This window comes from Odontesthes bonariensis, chromosome 13 (assembly GCF_027942865.1).
Source record: "Odontesthes bonariensis isolate fOdoBon6 chromosome 13, fOdoBon6.hap1, whole genome shotgun sequence".
NCBI lineage: Eukaryota > Metazoa > Chordata > Actinopteri > Atheriniformes > Atherinopsidae > Odontesthes > Odontesthes bonariensis.
In genome coordinates this window covers 32,670,640-32,693,419 of record NC_134518.1, presented here as the reverse complement: position 1 = coordinate 32,693,419, position 22,780 = coordinate 32,670,640, and the positions used below count along the sequence as shown (strand labels likewise).

Genomic DNA, 22,780 nt, shown 5'->3' with positions numbered 1-22,780 from the left:
TTGTTTAACTGCTGCATGAAATAATGTGATGGAATAAACTTCCTTCCTTTCTGAAAGGATGGTTCAGTGTTTCCAACACTAAAGGAGATAAAGGGAAACTTGTAGCCCCTTTCCGTAGCAGTTAGAGGATGAAAAACACTGGGCATCATGACGTGGCAGGTCTGATAGGGAAGTCACATGCGAACGCTGCTTGTCATTCCTGTAGCAGGATGCAGGAACTACTTTTTAGTGCTGTGTCAGTAGAAAAATTGGGGCTGATTGTCTGAGATAAAGGAACCAAAAATTAAATCAGTGGCATCTTACATGAGAAATAAAAGCCTGAGATCTGGATCGAGCTACGACATCTGCTAATGAGGGAGAAGTACTGAGCTAAAGGCAGTTATGGACTGATGGAGTCAGTTGTAGTTCAGTTTTTGAACATCTTCTCAGACTAAAATAGGGTGCCTGTCCTCCCATAGGAAAAGTGCTTTGAGTTACTCAACCCTAACTGATGCTGTGGGCAGCAGTCATTGTGGGAATATGGTATCCCTTTTGTTTTTTGTTTTTATTGTTTTTTGTATTATTATTTATTTATTTAAAACAGGGACAATGCACAAAAGCATTAATCTTGAGAGAAGATATGCCTTGTGCCAGGTTGTAGCAACATTTGCTAATTTCCACCTGTAGTCCCTGGGCATAAGATTGTAAAATATGACAGATAAAAGTAATATGCAGACCATAATATTTTAAAAATAGACAAAATATACTGGCAAAAAAAGAAAAAAGTATTTGTATATTTCTTTAAAACTATAAAATTATCTCTATTTGATTTGATCATGATTCTAAAATATAGCTTTTGGTTGATAAAAGTAAACTGGCCACTCTTAAAGACAGTAATTGTATTTAACATTCAAACGTGTAAAACTACAGTACCCAGCATCCTCTGCGTCTCCGCTGACGCAGAGGATGCTGCGTCAGAGAAGCAGCAGAGAAGCAGCATCGAGATGGCGTCCGGCAGGGCGCTGCGGTTTGTTTCCACAGTTTTCATGCTGAATTTCTGCTGTAGTTCGGTCACTTCTCTGTATTTTCACCTCGCTGAAGGCGAACAGAAGTGTTTCATGGAGTCAATCCCGTACGGCACCCTGGTTAAAGGTGAGTTTATCCCGTGACAACCAACGGTTTATGCAACAGCGTCCGCAAAAGAATTTTCGGAATGAACCGATGATCAAAATAAAGTATATGAACTGTTTGTTATTTTTCTTTTTACACCTATAAATTTAAATTAAATTATACATTTTTAAATATAATATTTTTACTTTGTTGTTTTTGTTATTGCTGTTATTGTCAAGGTGTCTGACGTCATGAAAACGGTCACAAAGCAGATTTAAAAACAAAAGTAACAGAAACTCTGGTTCTGGTTTTGGTTCTGGTGCTGTTTCTGTATGTTTTCCATCGTTCCAGGTACTTTTTTTACTTCTCCTTTAGGCCCATTACATTCAAACGTGGATTTTAAGACTGCTGTTTTTTTTTTCTGAATCGTGACAGTTGGAAGCTAAATGATCAGTTAAAATTTAAATGATCATTAAAATGTAAAAAGTTGAGCCTCAGCCAGGTCCTAATGTCATTTAGGCATCTCAGTGGAGTTTTATGGGCTTTTAAATCTGTATATCATCAGCAAAGCAAAGCAATGAGATGTTGTGTTTCTTAAAAATAGACTCCGAAGCTAACATATATACGGGAAAAAAGGACCTCAATGAACCAAAGGGGTGTTGTTGTGGAGGAACATTTTCTGATGTGCACCGAAAAACTTCTGCCTGTCAAGTAGGATTCAAAACAATTCAGACGAGAGACTCGCGGTCCAAAGTATCAAAGGTGGCCTAAAAGCACTAAAACTGCAGAGTCAGCAGCACCAGTAGTTAAAAGCAGATCATTAAAAAGTCTTAAGAGAGAGATCTGCACAGGACATGTGATCCTCAGCTCAGTTTTCCTCGTCACATCGACTCTGAAGCATGAATCAGAAATTGTTTGTGTCACGGGTGCTCCTGCCAGGAAGTCAAAGGAAAAGAGGAATAAGAGCACAGAAATATGCAATGAAAATGTGTATAAAAAATACCTGTAAAAAGGGTAGAAAATATTGAAATAACCAAAATAAAATAAACTGTAATAATGTACAGTATACCAGTATGATAAAGTGTATAATATGTATACTATATATACCCAGCATGCAGCAGCATAGAGGACAGCACTGGCTACCGCAGACTCGTAGAACGTACTCAGCGATGCCTGACAGATGTTGAACATCCTCAGCAGAGTCTGACAGATGTTGAACATCCTCAGCAGAGTCTGACAGATGTTGAACAGCCTCAGCAAAGCCTGACAGATGTTGAACATCCTCAGCAGAGTCTGGCAGATGTTGAACATCCTCAGCAGAGTCTGGCAGATGTTGAACATCCTCAGCGAAGCCTGACAGATGTTGAACATTCTCAGCGAAGCCTGGCAGATGTTGAACATCCTCAGCGAAGCCTGGCAGATGTTGAACATCCTCAGCGAAGCCTGGCAGATGTTGAACATCCTCAGCGAAGCCTGACAGATGTTGAACATCCTCAGCAGAGTTTGGCAGATGTTGAACATCCTCAGCAGAGTTTGGCAGATGTTGAACATCCTCAGCAGAGTCTGGCAGATGTTGAACATCCTCAGCGAAGCCTGACAGATGTTGAACATTCTCAGCGAAGCCTGGCAGATGTTGAACATCCTCAGCAGAGTCTGGCAGATGTTGAACATCCTCAGCAGAGTCTGGCAGATGTTGAACATCCTCAGCAGAGTCTGGCAGATGTTGAACATCCTCAGCAGAGTCTGGCAGATGTTGAACATCCTCAGCGAAGCCTGACAGATGTTGAACATTCTCAGCGAAGCCTGGCAGATGTTGAACATCCTCAGCGAAGCCTGGCAGATGTTGAACATCCTCAGCGAAGCCTGGCAGATGTTGAACATCCTCAGCGAAGCCTGACAGATGTTGAACATCCTCAGCAGAGTTTGGCAGATGTTGAACATCCTCAGCAGAGTTTGGCAGATGTTGAACATCCTCAGCAGAGTCTGGCAGATGTTGAACATCCTCAGCGAAGCCTGACAGATGTTGAACATTCTCAGCGAAGCCTGGCAGATGTTGAACATCCTCAGCAGAGTCTGGCAGATGTTGAACATCCTCAGCAGAGTCTGGCAGATGTTGAACATCCTCAGCGAAGCCTGACAGATGTTGAACATCCTCAGCGAAGCCTGGCAGATGTTGAACATCCTCAGCAGAGTTTGGCAGATGTTGAACATCCTCAGCAGAGTCTGGCAGATGTTGAACATCCTCAGCAGAGTCTGGCAGATGTTGAACATCCTCAGCGAAGCCTGGCAGATGTTGAACATCCTCAGCAGAGTCTGGCAGATGTTGAACATCCTCAGCAGAGTCTGGCAGATGTTGAACATCCTCAGCGAAGCCTGACAGATGTTGAACATTCTCAGCGAAGCCTGGCAGATGTTGAACATCCTCAGCAGAGTCTGGCAGATGTTGAACATCCTCAGCGAAGCCTGACAGATGTTGAACATTCTCAGCGAAGCCTGGCAGATGTTGAACATCCTCAGCAGAGTCTGGCAGATGTTGAACATCCTCAGCGAAGCCTGACAGATGTTGAACAGCCTCAGCAGAGTCTGACAGATGTTGAACATCCTCAGCAGAGTCTGGCAGATGTTGAACATCCTCAGCAGAGTCTGGCAGATGTTGAACATCCTCAGCGAAGCCTGACAGATGTTGAACATCCTCAGCGAAGCCTGGCAGATGTTGAACATCCTCAGCAGAGTTTGGCAGATGTTGAACATCCTCAGCAGAGTCTGGCAGATGTTGAACATCCTCAGCAGAGTCTGGCAGATGTTGAACATCCTCAGCAGAGTCTGGCAGATGTTGAACATCCTCAGCAGAGTCTGACAGATGTTGAACATCCTCAGCAGAGTCTGGCAGATGTTGAACATCCTCAGCAGAGTCTGGCAGATGTTGAACATCCTCAGCAGAGTCTGGCAGATGTTGAACATCCTCAGTGAGATAAAGGCAGCTCAGCCACATCCAGCTGCAGGTCGTCCACAGCTGTCCGATACTCATCCTCATCACCTTTGCTGATACATCCAACTATTGCAGAGTCATCAGAGAACTTCTGAAGATGGCAGGTCTCCATGCAGTTGTCTGTGGTGTAGAGGGTGAAGAGGAATGGTGCAGGAACAGTCCCCTGTGGGGCCCCCGGTTTGCTGACCGGACATTGGCTGTGTTCGAAACCGCATACTTCTCCTACTTCTCCTACTAATCCTACTAACTTTTTGAGTTAGTATGCGAGTTTGAGTAAGTGAGAAGTTCCCGGATGCATACTAGATTCTCTGAAATGTTGGGTATGCATCATGAGGTTACTACTCATACTCAAACTACCCAAGATGCAACGTAACGTGACGTCGCCGATTGTCATTTCCTGTCAAAACGGCAGTTTCAAGCTAGCTACAACGAGGGTAGGTTCACTTCCTGTTTTCAAAACAAAAGCACCAATTGTATCGTAATGGCTTTCCCTATGATAAAAGGCAACGGGTATTTTATTTTGTGAAAATAACCGGAAGTGAGTTGCTCACTGCGGCTAGCTTTAGTAGCGCCAAATTCGTGGGAACAAAATTGTAAACAGCCGGTATTTTGTCAGGTTTTCAACACGTTGGGGATCTAAACGACTACTTTCTCGCCTGAAAATGTTTCAAATGTTGCTAAAGTTTACAGAGTTTAGAGCTTAAGCGAAATCAGCTTCAGGCCGGCTGATTTCGGCTCGGGCAGGAGCGAGATGCATTGTGGGTAAACGCTCTGCATACTGTCTGATCGATCAGTATGCAGTATGGAAGTATGTAGTATGTAGTTAGCGGTTTCGAACACAGCCAAACTGTGGTCTGCCCAGCAGGTTGTCCACAGTCCAGGACCCGACTGAGGCGTCCACCTGCATCGCTGTGGCTGAGAATGGGATGGATTTAACACTTCCCATCCATTTGTTAACATTTCCTCATCAGTTCTTCTGAGCCAGAACCTTTTTTTAAAACACAGTTTCACTGAACACAACTTTTTATTGATTTGTTTAGTCAAAAAAAAAAAATCTTTATGTTTCTATGATGAAGTTGCTGTTAGAATTAATGCGAAGTGCACGGTGAAAATGATAAAAAGGCTTCTGTGGTACGACTGAGCTCCACAGATGACGTAAAGGACTGTAATATATAACATCTGGATGTGCACCGACATCCAACTGTGACAAAAACAGGAAGAAAATAACACGAGGGGAGAAATAAGTGAAGAGTGACGCTGAGTTTTTGTTCACACTTCCTCTCTGCAGGCGACTACTGGACTCAGCTGTATGATGAGGAGGAGGAGGAGCTCTCAGCAGCCACTCAGGACCTCAGCATGCATGTCACAGTGAAGGCTCCTAAAGATCAGGTTTGTACCAGATATTACAGAAGAGAATCTGAGTGCTGTTCTTTTTTTATTGTAAATACAGTAGAAGTGAATATCTGCTCTGAGCTCCTTTCTCCTCCAGCACAGCCTGAACCCTCTCAGACGAGCTTTCTGTCCTTTCTTTAAGGAGTCTTCAGGAATAGTTCTCCAGGCTTCTTGAAGGACATCCCAAAGCTCTTCTTTGGATGTGGGCTGCCTTTTGTTCCGTTCTCTGCCAACATGATCAACAAAGAAACTCTGCACTTACAGACAGGTGGTGCGGCGTGTTAATGGGAACCTCTCGTTCAGTTACTGAATCGGAATGACTTACATGTTTTTATATCTCGGCTCAATTTGCCAACAAATCTGTTCTATAGCCTCCTGCTGATGTCAGATCTAAGACAAACGAGAAAATTAGACCTTCTTTCATGAATATATATCAGAGAATGTTCGAATTCTGAGTGTCTTTAAATCTTTATAATGTTGAAATGTGTGAGGTGCTATAAAACAGTAACTGAAGGCAATGAATAGTTGTCTTCATGCCGTCTACTCAATAAAAGAAGACATGAAATCAAACAACTGAATTGTGAAGCATGATGTTCTGTGGCATCAAACTGTGAGGAATCTTTCTGCATCCCAGTTGGTGTGAATCCTATTTCCTGTCTGTCAAACTGTGTTATCTTTGCTGTTTTTCATAGATGCAACTAAAGAAATGGGAACAAATTTAAAATGGTTTCTTTACTAAGTTGTCTGTTCTGTGTGGACACAACACTGGTTCATCCCTTGAGTTAGGAGCCTTTTTCCTGCCTGAATGGTCCATAGTTCAGAGTTAAGGGGCTTAACAAAGAAATTCCTCTGAAAATGTTCAGATACAAGGACTGAAAATGAGTGAAAAAGCAGAAAATGTCCAAGGAAAAACTTTGAAAGACCTTCAGAAAGCTGAAGAACTTTGATCAGGCCCACTTTAAAAGATTAGAAGAAATGAGGGCTGGATCAGACTCGGGTACCTTTTCATTTTCCCTTCACATCACATTGCAGCTGCAGCATTGAACCCGACTCTTCTCACGTTGGTTTCTGCTTCTTCCAGCTGGTTCTGTCTCAGCAGAATGGATCAAAGGGACGGTTCAGATTCACATCTTCTAGGTATGGAGAACACTGGATCTGCCTTCGGCCAAACTCCTTAGAGCGCCCCCTGTCTGCGGGCCGCATGTTGGTAAGAAGCTGTTCGGACTGTACGGCTGTGTTCGAAACCGCATACTTCTCCTACTACTCATACTGACTTTTTGAGTTAGTATGCGAGTTTGAGTAAGCGAAAAGTTCCCGGATGCATACTAGATTCTCCTAAATGTTGGGTGTGCATCATGAGATTACTACTCATACTCAAACTACCCAAGATGCAACGTAACGTGACGTCGCCGATCGTCATTTCCTGTCAAAACGGCAGTTTCAAGCTAGCTACAACGAGGGTAGGTTCACTTCCTGTTTTCAAAACAAAAGCACCAATTGTATCGTAATGGCTTTCCCTATGATAAAAGGCAACGGGTATTTTATTTTGTGAAAATAACCGGAAGTGCGTTGCTCACTGCGGCTAGCTTTAGTAGCGCCGAATTCGTGGGAACAAAATTGTAAACAGCCGGTATTTTGTCAGGTTTTCAACACGTTGGGGATCTAAACGACTACTTTCTCACCTGAAAATGTTTCAAATGTTGCTAAAGTTTACAGAGTTTAGAGCTTAAGGGAAATCAGCTTCAGGCCGGCTGATTTCGGCTCGGGCAGGAGCGAAATGCATTGTGGGTAAACGCTCTGCATACTGTCTGATCGATGAGTATGCAGTATGGAAGTATGCAGTATGGAAGTATGCAGTTTGCGGTTTCGAACACAGCCTACGTGTCGGATGATTCAGTGAGAGTTTGTTCTGAGCTCCACGTCACATCGTGGTGTCGTGTTGCAGGCGGTTCACCTGAACATCAGAGCGGGCGAACGCGCCAACAACTACACGGAGATCCAAAGTCGGAACAGGATTACGACGATGCTGCAGCTGAGTGTCAGACGGCTGTACGAGCAAGTCCAACAGATCCAGAGCGAGCTGGACTACGATGTGGTGAGTGGGCCGTCTGAGCGGGTCAGGGCGGGAGCCTGAAACCGGACCCTCACCGTCCTGTTTGCACTTTTTACAGATCAGAAGAGAACGTTTCCGCACCGTCAACCACAACACCAACATGTGGATCTTCTGGTGGCCCGTCGTCCGCTCCATCTACGTGGTGCTGTTCATCATGTTCCTCACCGGCTCCTGGTAATAAACCGGTCCTCACAGAACCCCGTACAGAAGCTTTACAGGGATAGTTCACCTCTTTTGACATGAAGCTGTATGACATCCCATACTAGCAATATTATTTATGAACATTTTCTTACCCCCTGCTGGGTCCTGCAGAGATGGGACCAAGTCACACATGTGCAAGCCTCAAGTCATTTTTTCTTGGGCAAGTCAAGTCAAAGTCAAGTCTGCTTATTATTGCAATTTTACCTGCAGAATCTGATCTTAATAAAGTGAAAAGACAAGATATAAGTAACTGTCCCCCACCCCGTATCATATCAAGCTAACGTTAGCTAACTACAGACTAGTTTAACAGGATAATATTAGCTAATTTGACAGCACTTACTGGTCAGAATGGATCTTTAAATAACGAACAAAGTTGGAAGTTGTCGTCTGGCTGTCTGAGATGTTGATGCCGCATGTCTTGCACTGAGCTGTTCGTCTTTTGCCATCAAAATGGTGATTACGAAAGCCGAGGACAACGACTCTCGATCCCGCTGACATGTTGATCCTGTTGCTCCTACCGGGTAATCCATATTATTTTTTTAATTATTCATTTTATATCCAAACTGAAAACATGAACTGAATAACACTCAAGTCATTCAAGTCATCGTGTCTCAAGCCAAGTCAAGTGCCGAGTCTTTAACTTCCAAGTCCGAGTCGAGTCTCAAGTCTTTTCTTTTTTGTCGAGTCAAGTCACAAGTCATCAAAACAGAGACTCGAGTCCCCATCGCTGGCGTCCTGTGAGCCGAGTTCCAGCCTCGTTTTGGCTGGGGTTTAAAAAATAAAGCGTTTTGCTTCTCAAAACAATATGCTTTCAACAGAGTAATACATTTGCATCACAAAATCGTTCTCCAGGAAAAAGTCAGACCTCACAATCGCTTGGCCCTATTTTCTCTCCCTTCGTATCACTGCCTGCTGCCGCCTGCCGACAGCCGCACCTGTTACGGTGTTTACTGCTCGGTTTAGCACCTTTTTATTTATTTATTTTCTTGCAGGGATGCTTGAATTACTGGGAACTTTTCTTACATTTGACCTCAAACAACATCGGGTTTTTAAATAAATGATTAAATAAAAGCCAACCCAATTAAACCAAGAAGAAGCATTTGTTAATAAATTCATGAGGATAATGATAAAAAAATTAGATATAACCAGCCCATTTAAAGGTGAAATCAACATCAGGTGTTTTTAATCACTTTTTGCAATATGTGGTTCTCTTATAAATCTCAATCATTCTAAAACTGCTCGGTCTGCACAGCAGGCAGTGATACGAAAGGAGAGAAAATAGGGCCAAGAGATTGTGAGGTCTGACTTTTTCCTGGAGAACCATTTTGTGATGCAAATGTATTACTCTGCTGAACGCTTATTGTTTTGAGAAGCAAAACGCTTTATTTTTTAAACCCCAGCACACTAGCCGGACTACCTTCGTCAACACCAAAACGAGGCTGGAACTCTGCTCACAGGACGCAGCAGGGGGTAAGAACATGTTCATAAATGATATTGTTGTATCTTTAATCATTATTATTCACATTCAGATTTAGTTTAAATATTATATAGATAGTATTAAAAGAACAGTTATTTCTAAACCTGATTTGATTTATTCTTGTATGTGGTGTTACATGTTTAGACCACAAGGGGGCGTTTCTTTGTTTAAATGTCAGTTGAGAATAGGTCAAGGTTCGAATAGTAGAAGAAGAAAATGTTCAGTTAGAAAAAAAAAAACTTTTCTATCTCGAGTTGAAATTTTGCCGTCGTTTTATTGTGCTGCGATTGTCTTTTTTTGTATCAGTAAAAACCAGAAAAGGAAACGAGAATTAATGCTCCGTTTTTAGGAGAAGCTGCAGCTAAGTTCCCACATAGATATTGCTAATATGGGATGCAGCCGCAGCTATTCAGAGACAACACGGGAAGCCGGGCAGCCTCTCCCATTCTCTGGCGAAACTGCTACATCTTCAATGTTAAATTGACGATAAAACAGTTATTCACAAAACACAAGATATGCCCAATACTGCATTTACTTTCATAACTACAACATGTTGTCCTGTAGCTTAATGAAGTGATTTGTTCTGAAATCGCCGCCGTTCACCGAGGAAATCATGTTATGAAGCCGCCACTAACAGCCAGGCTTCCGAGCCGAGGGCAGGAGGGGGCGGGAGAGTCAAGTTTTTTTCTACAATTCTAGGTCATCATTGGCTAAATCGACAAAAACTCATCACTTCCGAGGCTGCTCGGCGTCTCTGGGGGTAGATTAGATGTTGGCGTGTCAATATGAGGGGCTGTGTCGGGATGATTGGAGTTAGTGTTTGTCCATCATGAGAGATTCTGTGGCAGCCGAATTTTTAAGCGGGGAGAAGCACGCTGGAACTTCAGTCCCAAAGCGGATACGAAAGAGACTGGTTGTCTGTGAAAGTGCTGTCGGAGTTTCCCATCGTTTCCATTTCCATCCTCACACACTTTTGTAAATATTACACTGTAAATGAGAAACACATCCTTGTTGTTTAGAAGTTTTGTCAATCATATTCCTGTTGTGCATTTGTTTGTCGTGTTAGCTAGTAGTTTTGTCACAATGGCGGCTATGCTTGCAGCTAAGCAGTTAGCAACAACAAATGTAGTTGACATGCTTTTAGCCAAGCGTTTTGATAGTCTGTCATATGCGTAATATGGGCTTCCCCTGTTTTAAAAGTCAGCAGCCGCCACTGATGGGATGTAATACAGCTTCATGTCAAAAGAGGCGAACTATCCCTTTAAGTCACAGATGAATCTTTGGTCTTATTTACAAAGTTTATTCACAGAAAAACAACCCGATCTCAGGGTCGATACGTTCTAAAAAACAATAGAAAATATCAGAAATTTACATCAAATTCCACCTTTAGAAAAATAAAGTGTTTCTGTTGACATGTGGCGTCTGAGCGAAGCTGCGCTGATGTGTTCCAGGTGACGGACGCCTGCCCCTCAGAACGCTTTAGACCTGCAGAAGAAGAAGAACAACAACAACAACACAGAATGAGCTGAAAAAGAAAGAAGGAAAACACTCGGGACACTCGTGGGCTGGACCTGCAGGGTGTGGTTACCTGGAGAAGGTGAACACGGACAGCAGCCCGAGCAGGAACTCCAGGCTGTAGAAGCAGAGCAGGACGGCGCAGAGGACGAACTCCAGTCGCAGGACGAAGGTCTGCAGCAGCAGGTAGTAAACAGCCAACACCGCGCAGGGAAACAGGATGAAGAGCGACACGCAGGAGGACAGCGTGCGCTCACACAGGTTCCCCTTCCAGCCTGGAGGAAGACACGGCGTCCCGTCAGTGAGGCGTCTGACCTGCTCACGTTACTGTCTGCTGCTGCCTCACGTTCTTTTATAATCCCTCAGACTAAAGGGAGTTTTAATCAGTCTTTCCGAGTGGAAACACATTTAACACAGACACCCCTCAGGTGAAGGCGGTACCTGCAGATTCCAACAGATGCAGCTGGGTCACAGTTAGCTTTCGCCCTTCAGGCAGCTTCATGTCCAACACCTCATCCTGACTGAAAGCGAGCGAAACTGACGCGATGCGACCACGAAATTTCGCGAGGGGGTCCCGATTTTGTCGGGAGCGATTCTATTGGTTCAGAAAGTACTCACCTGAAACACCGAGTTCTCCGGCTCCCTTCGGTTCAGATCTTTGTGGTACGGGTTGTTCCACGGTAAAGATCAGCTTCTCCTCGTCCGTTGTTCCCTGAGTGATGCTGACCTGTTGCTAACTAGCTCGTCAACAGGAAGTAGCGTGTTCATTTCAACCAATAAGAAGCGTTTAGGGGCGGGACGCCGCCGCGAAATGTCGGCCAGATAGAGACAGCGCAGACGTTTTTTTTTTTTTTTAAATGGGGCAGCGTCGTCACTGGATGGAGCGACATGTCAGGACAGGCTAATTGAAAAGTACGCTTTCTAATCACTTTTTAAAATCGCTCGCTCGCGGTCAGTCAGGATGAGGTGTAACAGTGTACTGTTGTGATGTGAGACTGGGAGTCTGCAGCAAACCTCAGGGTTACATTCGCTCTCTATGATGAAAGCGACGGGGGGTGGGGGGACTTTTAAGGAGAAAAAAGGTCGGGAATCTCTGCTGTTTGGAGCTCCTGTGTCCGACTTCGTGGCTGTGTTCGAAACTGCATACTCATCGATCAGACAGTATGCAGAGCGTTTACCCACAATGCATTGCGCTCCTACCCGAGCTGAAATCAGCCGGCCTGAAGCTGATTTCTCTTAAGCTCTAAACTCTGTAAACTTTAGCAACATTTGAAACATTTTCAGGTGAGAAAGTAGTCGTTTATATCCCCAACGTGTTGAAAATCTGACAAAATACCGGCTATTTACAATTTTGTTCCCACGAATTCGGCGCTACTAAAGCTAGCCGCAGTGAGCAACGCACTTCCTGTTATTTTCACAAAATAAAATACCCGTTGCCTTTTATCATAGGGAAAGCCATTACGATACAATTGGTGCTTTTGTTTTGAAAACAGGAAGTGAACCTACCCTCGCTGTAGCTAGCTTGAAACTGCCGTTTTGACAGGAAATGACGATCGGCGACGTCACGTTACGTTGCATCTTGGGTAGTTTGAGTATGAGTAGTAACCTCAGGATGCATACCCAACATTTCGGCCAATCTAGTATGCATCCGGGAAAAAAGTCAGTATGAGTAGTAGGAGAAGTATGCGGTTTCAAACACAGCCTTCCTGTCCGACTCGCCTGCCTTCTGCAGCGTCACTGCTTTAATCAAACAGACCAGGTGAGTTTTTTTTAGGAACGCTTCTTAGGCGTGAGGCAGCTCATCTGGTGGAATCAGGAGCATCATGTGGAGTGACTGAGGACAACTTCTGCGATGGGTCGGCCGGTTCTGATGGCTGAGCTCGCGTGCGGGATCTATTCATGACTGTCACTTATAAAAAGCTGTGCAGTAAATATGTTCTACACAGAAGTGTGAACACACCAGAACTCAGCTCTGGATATTTCTATGTTTGATACCCATGTGCCTGATTTACATGTATTTGAACACAAATTGGGCCAAATGAAAGGCTCCTGTTTTAGTTTCTACACGAACCAATAAACGGATGGAGTGTGGTCCAGCTGATCTCACCTTGTACGTATTACTTCAGGTTAAATGTGTCCGACAGTGTTGTTGGTTGAATCTACAGAGATGTTTGTACATTTATCAAAACATTGAATTCTGGGTATTTTTTAAGGAGTGCGAGTGTTCTGTTACAGTGAAACTGTGCCTTTAGATTTAAAATGTCACTTCATTTTATCATTGAAGATATTTGTGTCATTATGTTTGGATCCTTCAAGCGTTTGAAACCTCATGGACCTTTGGAAATCATCGTGCTGGATAAGTGACGTCCAGGAAGATTCAGATTTCAGGATCTCATCAGTTTAAGGAGTGTGTGGGTCAGGTGGAGGACGGGCCTTCTGCCTATAAATGGTGTCATCTCGACCAGATAGAAGCTCAGGTTTCCGTTTAATTTGGGCTTTACTTGAACAACTGGTGAAGTTAAATTCATGGTTTTACCCTGAAGTCAGTGGCTGCCTGGATCAGCACGACGTGAACTCAAGGACAAAGAAAAGTATCCTAAAGAGAAACTTTGACTGAGTTTGAAACGGCAGATTAAATGAGTTTTCTGTGGACGCTCAGCTGTCAGCATTCAGACGCCTTAATGTTTGTGTTCGGAGTCCGTTTCCCACCGTAATGTATCCGCAGGGTCTCCAGAGCGAGGAAGAGCAGCAGCAGCACCACATCCAGGACCAGATTATCTGAGGGGTACGGCAGTAAAATCCCTGCACACACACATGAGACTGCGTCACTGATCTACGACCACACCGTTCAGGTTCAGGGACTCTGACCTTCTTCCATCTGCTGCAGAAAAGTTTACGTCTCACAGAATAAAATTATTAATTATTTAAACTTTAAGCTTCAGGGGAGCTTGCTGGTTTGGCTTTTTAAATATTGTCTGTGTCATGAGTTCATTTAGAAGATAAGAAAAAAAAAAGTATGGAAAAATCAGAGCATTTGCTCTCAAGTTTATCATCCTTTGAGGAAGACTTGATGCACATCAAGATGAATGGAAACAACTCTGCGAATCTCATGAAAACAATGTGACTCACCAGCTGTTTCTGGTCTGAAACAAACACTAAACTCAGTGACTGACCAGCGTCTTCCCAGATATGATGTAATATCCCAGAGATGAAAGTAATTCTGGAGATGAGCTCTCTCAAATTGTCATTGTTCCTTCCTCCTTCAGGTTTATTTCCCGTTAAGACAACTACCACTTCTACTGAATTACAACCATACAAACTGAAAACCTTCAGAAAGCCTGGAAAACTATTGCTCAAGACCAACTTTAAAAGATTACAAGAAAGTCATAAAGAAATGAGGGCTGGATCAGGACTTTAACACAGCAGCGATGCTGTTAAAGCCACCATTGTTGACTAAAGTCGCACCTATACTGACATTAACGACCAGTTTAAGACTCAGATTGGCCCTCGCTGAGCTGTTTTCCTCATCACAGAGTAAATAAATCAGCTATTCTCCTTTTAAATTCAGGATTATGATGGTCTCTGCCTCCTCACCTGATCAAAGAGAGAGGTAAAACTCATGTCTTCTGCTTCAAACACTTTAGGAAGCAGCTTATGAACCGAAGCAGGTGAGCCGCACGGACATGACAAGCTCATTCTGCTTCTGCATTAAGAGCGTCAGAGGTTTGAGGGTCAGGTGAGCTGGCAGTGAGAGGCGATAGCCAGCAGAATATTCGATGGTTCTGACTGCAGAAGGAGGACTCAACGGTCAGTTTGTGCGCCGATGTGATTCCTGAAACATGCAGATTTACCTTTGTAAATGAACATGAAGACCTCTGCCAGGTAGAAAGCAGCAAAGTACCAGCTGTTGAGGTAGAGGAGCACCTGCAGAGGAGTGGAGGAGAGCTGAGGAAGAAACAGTCAAGGACAACAGACGCACAGCGAGCTGCAGCTCTGCAACGCCGTCATGTGAAGGATACGATTGGTTGGCTCCCTGCAGACAAACAGGAAATACAGCAGTGAGACTCATCATTACCAATAACTATAAGCTTCTGAGCAGGGCAGCTTCATAAAGCCAGTGAAGAATTGTGTATTTCAGTTACTTTGAGCTCTGAGTAACCTGCTGATGGTGGATTAAAAAACTGTTATTTTGTGCAACTCAGTTTATTAAGTCAAAGAAAATGAGCAAATTCCTGTCGGATGGAACCTCAGATCTTCTAGTTAAGTTGTTTAATAAATTACAATCATCCTATTTGTGACATCATGACTGTATGTTAACCACTGGTGTGTCCAAATGTTTCGCTTGGCGCTGAAATATAGACTGAAGTATGATTTAAAGAATATTTATGGTTTCTAATGATGATTATTTCGTATCTGTAGTTCTAATATCATCCGCACACAGACTTTTTACTGTACTACAGTGACTGCTCTTGGTTCTGACTTCAGTGGCACGACGGGCGGAGACTTTAACAGCCTGATAAAAGCGACAGCCAGTTAGTTTTCTGCTCTGCATCGATCATTTATCGGCTCCGATATGAACTGTTCAGCCTGTTAGCCTGTAGCTAATCAGCGGGACGTTAGCTCCGACTTCGTGTTTCCTTCTCGGCTGATGTTGCTTTAATTATTGTAACTAATAAACTCCCAATTCCGACGCTGAGTCCATTAGTTTATCTGGAACAAACAACAAGAAACTCACCGGACGCCATGTCTGATTCCCTCTGGTTGCTGTGGAAACGGCTTCTCAAAAGGAAGTTGTCTTCTTCTTCTCTGGATTAATTCGAATGGATTCAAGTTGCTGCCCCCGCGAGGTTGGAAATGTTATTGTCGGTTTACCAGTCTTGGGTTTGTTTTACAAATAACTTGTATGATTAATTCTGAAAATGCATGCCACATAATTTTGCTTCGATGTAAGACTTGATAATTAAGCGCAACGCTAAAAAGATAAATCACTTTTTCATCAGTTAATCAGTTTATTTCACTTTCTGCTGGACATTCACATGCATGTTTCATTCATCTACGTGTTGCTATTTGTGGCTGGAAATATGAACAAATATTAGTTTGCTAAATCCTTGTTGGTTTTCCGGCACATTTGGGTTGCATAGTGGTTAAACTGGTTTTAAACCTGGCTGTTGCGGTTGTAAGAGGGCCAAAGCGTAAAGAACTACAACGCCCAGCATGCTTCTGCGGCACGTTGATTGGTGGGATTGGTGCGAGGGTTTACGTGGCATTGCTGCGGCCGCGCAGCCTCAGTTCGACCTCTGTCCTGGCAGGAAGATGGTGTCAGTCAGGATCAGGATGCAGCCGTGCGTGTTTTCAGTTTTACTACTGAACGTTTTCTACACCTGCGTCTCCTCGCTGTATTTTCACATCGGAGAGACCGAGAAGAAATGTTTCATAGAGGAAATTCCGGACGAGACGATGATTATCGGTGAGTGACTGCGGCTAATGCTAACAGCTAGTTAGCTCCACAACTTCAGCTAGGTAGCTAATCGGTTAGCTGGGCTAACTTGTCTGTCGTGTCGTTAGAAAGTCCACAAACACCGAAGTGAACCCAGGAAGAGTTATTCTATATCTGTAAAGCTGTAATCTGTACAGATATTGATTTAAATGACATGACATTTCAAATATCTGTGCTTTCAGAAAGTTTCGGATCGTGTTAGTTTGTTAATTTCAGACAAAATGTGACCTGATCAACTCGTCTTTTTCCAGACTTAAACGAGGTGTTGAAGCTCCTCTGCTCTCTGCAGTGTTGAAGAAGTGTTGTTCTTTTCTGCGGATATAACACCACGTTTGAGTCTGTGAGGAAGTGGGTTGGATGTCAGATCATGTCGTCGTCCACACACCCTCTGCTGAATGTACAGAAACACAGCTGCTCAGAACATTAGCGATAGATTTCCTTCATCCACTTCACACCAGTTACACGATGTTGGCGTAAAGAATAAGTTTTCATTCACACAAGTACTGCAATATAGCATTAAAGGCAGTAAATAATCATATCAGCATAAATTATTCTGTTATCTTATAGTTGAGTACATCTGTACACAGGAAGAAGGGCAAACTTTCAGTATAAATCAGTCATGTTGGAGATTAAATGCGTGTTTCTGTGCAGGTAACTACAGGACTCAGCTCTATGATAAGCAGAAAGAGGAGTATCTGCCGGCCACTCAGGGTCTGGGTATGTTTGTGGAGGTAAAAGACCCGGATGACAAGGTAAACAACATATAAACAACACAAACAAACGTAAAAGTATGGTTACACGAACCAGCTTCGACCAACTTCCAGCCTTCTGTGCTGAACGTGGTTCATTTTTCAGAGCCTTGGATGATCAGCTTTGAGGTTTCAGGACCAGCTTTAGCTTCGCTTCCAGCCCACATTCAGCAGGACATTGTTTGGATAAGCTCATACAATGTTTATTTACATATTTACCTTCGCTGTTTCAGACCAGTGGGTCCTGATGTTGTCCTCTCGGGATATATGCCCTCGACAATCAGGGAAGATGAAAATCCTAATCATTGAAATACCTGATCATTCAGAAAGCCAGCTGACCCCACAGTTTAGCAGCAGCCCCTCATTCTTTGTTGCCATCACTCTGGAACAGGGTCAGTCTGGACTCATCAGACCAAATGACCCTTTTCCGTTGATCCAGACTCCAACAAACTGAAGCTTTAAGTTGTTTTCTTAAGGCTCCACAGCAGTTGGGTGTGGACACGTTCTTCCTGTCCACATTTCTTCCTGGAAGATGATGGTTCGCCACCTTCCTTCCAGGTTTTATTGATTTGTGGTACAGTTCTGAGCCCAGCTTCAGAAACCTGCTCAGGTGTTGTGTTTGCCTGATGCTGGTCGGTAGTTTGAGGAGCATCTTTCCCACGATCACAGGATGCGTCTTCAACGTGTGGTTTAAGGAATCAGAGTCAAGTCATCGATCACAGCATTTCTGGGTGAATAACACGGACTCTGAATCCAGGCTTCATCTGAAATCAGCCCACCGACTCGTATGATTCAGAGCTTCATCTCATCTGGTGCTGATACCGACATTATGTGACATTACTGGCATATAATCAAATCAAATTTATTTGTATAGCACATTTCATGTAAAAAACAATTCAAAGTGCTTCACAAAAAATAAAAGCATTGCAGCAGGGAGTGCAAGAAGCATTAAAAATACATAAAATAATATAAAGAGAAACAAATAAAACAGTTTAAATGAATTTAAAAACAAGCAACAGTCCAGATAAGTTCAAAGATATTGTGCAGATTTCATGCATAGACACATGAGAACAGAAATGTTTTTAACCTGGATTTAAAAATGTCTCCATTTGGTGAAAGTTTAATCTCCACTGGCAGTTTGTTCCACTTGTTTGCAGCATAACAGCTAAATGCTGCTTCTCCATGTTTAGTCTGGACTCTGGACTGGACCAGCTGACCTGAGTCCTTGGATCTAAGAGCTCTGCTGGGTTTATATTCTCTGAACACATCACAGATGTATTTTGGGCCTGAAACGTTCTGGGATTTGTATATATTTGGATATGTCAAACATCTCAAATGCTGTAATGAAGCAGCAAATGTCACCAGCTGGCTCCTTTTTAAACCTTTTTAAAGCTGCATGATTCTGACTCTTCATGTCCTTGGCTCTCCGTCTCAGTGAGGCGAGCTCATTAAATAAGAATTTAACGTGTGTGTTTCCTGCAGGTGATCCTGTCTCGGCAGTACGGCTCAGAGGGACGCTTCACCTTCACGTCGCACACACCTGGCGAGCACCAGATCTGCCTGCACTCCAACTCCTCCAAGTTCTCCCTGTTCGCTGGAGGCATGCTGGTGAGGAGGCGTCCTCGGGGAGCGTTCCCTTAACTCTCACACGCAGCTCAGTTTGTTTTGTGCTGCCGATTAACAGCAAATATTTGCTCACATGGAAATGTTGTCGTGTTCTGCTCGGTCGCCTGACGTCGGGCAGGCTGTCGGCCTGTAGTGGATCTGCAGCTCTCTGATGAAGGTGTCTGAAATTTGTCTGTTGCAGAGGGTTCATCTGGACATCCAGGTGGGCGAGCACGCCAACAACTACGCTGAGATCGCCGCCAAAGACAAACTGACGGAGCTGCAGCTGAGAGTCCGGCAGCTGGCGGAGCAGGTGGACCAGATCCAGAAGGAGCAGGACTACCAGAGGGTCAGTGGGGAACCGGACTCCTTATTCTCTGTTTTCATCCAATTCAATTAAATTCAAAATGTATTCATACAGCACATTAAAACAACCTCAGCTGACCAAAGTGCTTCACCATAGCAGCTGCATCACATATTAAGAGAGTCGTCAATAAAATAGCAATAAGAATAAACTTCATCACAGATAAAAATGAGGTAAAATTAGCAATAAAATAACAATAAAAGTAGCAAGCCAAGGTAAAACTCCATTTCAGCTAGTGGAAGGCCAGGGAAAAGAGATTTTCAGTCTGGATTTGAACTGAAGACTAAAGACTGAGAGGAGCTGACAGACAACGGGAGGCTGCTCCACAGAGAAGGCTCCATCCCCTCTGGTCTTTAGCTTTGGGAACAGCCAACAGGAGCTTAATGCTCTGGGTGGAGTGTAGAGCAGCAGCTCACTTAAGTAAGACGGGCCCATGGAGTTTAAACACTTAAAAACAATCAATAAAACCTTAAATTTCACCCGAAAGCCGACAGGGAGCCAGTGAAAGGTGCACAGGACTGGGGTGATGGATTTGCGCCTCTTTGTTCTGGTCAGCAGGCGGGCTGCAGCGTTTTGGACCCTCTGTACACGCTGCAGAGAACCCTGGTCCAACCCTATATTCATCTCAGCTTCAAGTCCTTCATTTAGAGACTTAATGCGGTTGACCAATAGTTTGATGTCGGAGCTTCAGCTTCGTCACGAACAAAAGCCTCACGAGTTCTGCCATTGCTTTGGCTTGGTGCACAAGCCAAAGAGTAGAGTGTAGAGTGGAGGGCAACGTGTTGTAGCAGCTCTTGTTATCTTCAGATTGTGTTTTTGAAATAGATTTCAAGGTTTTACATTGCATTACCATGCAGACGTGTACGATTATGAAAAAGAAAGTGCATCCTCTCTGTGTTCTACAGTTTTGCATATCAAAACAAAAGAAATCATCTGGTCCTTACCAGTTCTTAGATGTATGTAAATACAACGACATGACAAACAGTATTAAGGCGGATTTACAGGTGACGCGTGACGTCAAAATGGCGTTTCAGGCCTGGCGCTTTGCCTTGAAAAAGCGGCGCAGCGCGTTGTCGTGCACCAGTCGATTTTTGTAACTTGGCTGCGCAGAGAACGACAAACCGGACGGACCGATGTGAGACCAGGCTCAGTCAGGAGGTGCGTTTGTACAGGCAGCTGTACGAACCTGCAGGGAAACCGCACAGGGACCAACGTAAACTCCCAAAACTCTGGTTCTTTTGCCTACTGATGTGGAACACACTTATTGTAAGTCGCTTAATGTAATGTGATGTGTTAATGCGTGGCTGTCTGTCCTCTCAGTACCGTGAGGAGCGTTTCCGTCAGACCAGCGAGAGCACCAACCAGCGCGTCCTCTGGTGGTCCATCGTCCAGACCCTGATCCTCGTGGCCATCGGCATCTGGCAGATGAGACACCTCAAGAGCTTCTTCGAGGCCAAGAAGCTGGTGTAACTCCTCTGTGTGTATGTGTGTGAGTGAGTATGTGTGTGTGTGAGTTTGCGTATGTATGTGTGTGTGTTCTCTACTGATGGATGCAGTACTGAGCAGCCGAGGTCGCCGCTGTCGGGCGACAGACTGCAGAGCAGCCGGCGTGCAGAAATCCAGCTGCACGTCGTGGCCTGAAAACATCTTTGTCCTTTTTTGTTGTTGTTTTCCTCACCGAACCCTCATGTGTGTGACGGTCCCCTCACATCTGCGGCACATCTGCGGGGGAGAAGGCGCAGCGTTGGCGTCCAGCGGCCGCACAGTAATTTATCTCCGTGTTTTCTCTGGCTCGCCGCGGGTTCGTGTTACTGGCCACAAGAGATGCCGACAGACAAACAGAAGTCAGGTTTCCGTTTGTTGTCCCGACAGAAATTAGAACTTGGTTGATTTGTAAAATAATTATTTTCTGTTGCAGTTGAATAAAACTGGCTGAAATGTAATCAGATTACTGAGGGTTACTGTTGAAACTCAAGTGGAAATCATCAGAATAACAGATGGGGGGGGGGGTGGCAGAGAGACATTTCTTCTGCTGCGTTTCATCATTGAATGTAGATTTCTTAAACTTTCGGGCCCCTTCAGCTCAGCTTCACATTTGGGCCGTTTCTGTTTTTACTTTATTTGTTTAAAGACTAAAAATCATCGATCAGTTCGTACTTATTGATGATGAATGTCCGCCGCCTCACGTTAAAGGACAAGTTCGGGCTTTCTTCCCCCTGCTTTTTGACTTGATTCGAGAAGTAAAATATACTTTGTTCTTCTGGCTGAAAGGATGTCCAGATAACAGACACATCTGGGCCTAAACTCTGCTCATTTTCAGCACTTATTTGCTTATTTTGGACCAGATGGAGGCTCTGCTTTGTGAGCTGGGCCTTGTTTAGGTTCCTCCACATGATGGCCGACTCCGGCCATCGTCTGGTGGAAGTGTGGCTGAGATCTCCACCGACAGACTTCGGATAAACAGAGGGATGTTTTACTGTTGAGTTGAATTAAAAAGGATCAGAAAGCGTTCAGCACAGTGACTGCGAGCACAGCTTTTCCTGTTCGTGTCACGCTGTGAACGACCATCGAGGCAGCAGAGTTCTTACTTTGTAACAATTCTGAATTTATTACGAATGGACGGACGTTTTTCCCCCCTGAACTGTGAGTTCTTCTCAGTTCTTTCCTGTTACTGAATCACTCCGCAGTTAAATATTGGAACTAAACTTTGTGTTAAATGACCCCGACATGTTTTAAAAGCTGTGAGAAGCGGCATCGCTGCAGCGGAACTGAAAGGAAGAAGCTCAGAACCGCCTGATTTCACTGGAGGCGGTAAAAGCTTCGTGTTTGGTGCCGGTTGAAGCGGTTTACTCAACATCAGCAGCTTTAAACCTTCCCTAGAACATCACACATATTCTCTGGTTTTAAGCTGCAGTCACTTTTGTTCTCATTTAGTTTTTTCCTCTTCGGTTTTTGGTTTATTTTAAAAAGAATCTGCTGATTTCAGTTTTTAGGAAATATTTCAGTTTTTTTTTGGGAGAGGGGCTTGAAGTTTAGTTGTGTTTTTAGAGTAAATGTGAGATTCCTCTGAAACTGCACTCAGAATAAAAGTTTTGTCACATTTGGTCTGAAAACTCAGTTCAAAGTTACTTTTTATGGGTTTTTATGTGCTTTAAGAATGTTGCTTTACTGGGAAAAAAAATACATCTGAAACGGATTCTAAAGAATTTTGACTGCAAAATTAAATAAAAGAAAAATACAAAATCATTTTTTGGCTGCTTAATGAAACACAGAATCAGCTTTACGGTTAAAAAGGAGCTGATTTGATGTTAAAGAGAGTAAAAATTTATCAGTTAATTAATATCTGACTTTAAAGGCAGCGGATAAATGTCTGAAATTATAACTTGTAGTTAAATAACATATAACTCCCATAGTAATTTTTACACAGTTTACATTTTAGTTTTGGGACGAAAGGTTTCCCACCAAAAGGATTTTTAGGATGTTTAAACACAATTCTGCACATTTTTTTTATGAATTTATTCATTTTTACATGTATTTTCTCACATATATATGAAATACAGTTGGTGCTATAAGCACAAATATTTTATTTTTTCATCCATCCATCATCTTCCTCTTATCAGAGGTCGGGTCCAAGAGGGAAACCCAGACATACCTCTCCCCAGCAACACTCTCCAGCATCCTGAAGCGTTCCCAGGCCGGATGGGATATTTAATCCCTCCATTGGGTTCTGGGTCTCCCTCGTCCCAGTTGTGAGTGCCTGAAAAACCTCCAAAGGGAGGCGTCCTAATT

General features: G+C 43.7%; 3 protein-coding genes across 3 annotated transcripts; 2 read left to right on the top strand and 1 right to left on the bottom strand.

Annotated features, from left to right (window-relative positions):
- Positions 1-953: 953 nt before the first annotated feature.
- LOC142398026 (transmembrane emp24 domain-containing protein 9-like) lies at positions 954-12,882 on the top strand. The gene is made up of 6 exons (XM_075481970.1): positions 954-1,131; positions 5,367-5,467; positions 6,552-6,677; positions 7,416-7,565; positions 7,642-7,757; positions 10,713-12,882. The coding sequence occupies exons 1-6, from the start codon at positions 984-986 to the stop codon at positions 10,714-10,716; spliced, it is 645 nt and encodes a 214-aa protein (XP_075338085.1). The 5' UTR covers positions 954-983; the 3' UTR covers positions 10,717-12,882.
- Positions 10,541-16,555, bottom strand: tmem216 (transmembrane protein 216). Its single transcript, XM_075481971.1, has 6 exons — positions 15,512-16,555; positions 14,796-14,809; positions 14,628-14,721; positions 13,486-13,578; positions 10,850-11,051; positions 10,541-10,746 (listed from the first exon to the last, which is right to left on the bottom strand). Exons 1-6 carry the CDS (start codon positions 15,519-15,521, stop codon positions 10,731-10,733), a joined length of 429 nt encoding a protein of 142 aa, XP_075338086.1. The 5' UTR covers positions 15,522-16,555; the 3' UTR covers positions 10,541-10,730.
- On the top strand, positions 15,976-22,237 carry LOC142398025 (transmembrane emp24 domain-containing protein 9-like). Its single transcript, XM_075481969.1, has 5 exons — positions 15,976-16,243; positions 16,925-17,025; positions 18,505-18,630; positions 18,830-18,976; positions 20,312-22,237. Exons 1-5 carry the CDS (start codon positions 15,991-15,993, stop codon positions 20,459-20,461), a joined length of 777 nt encoding a protein of 258 aa, XP_075338084.1. The 5' UTR covers positions 15,976-15,990; the 3' UTR covers positions 20,462-22,237.
- Positions 22,238-22,780: the final 543 nt, after the last annotated feature.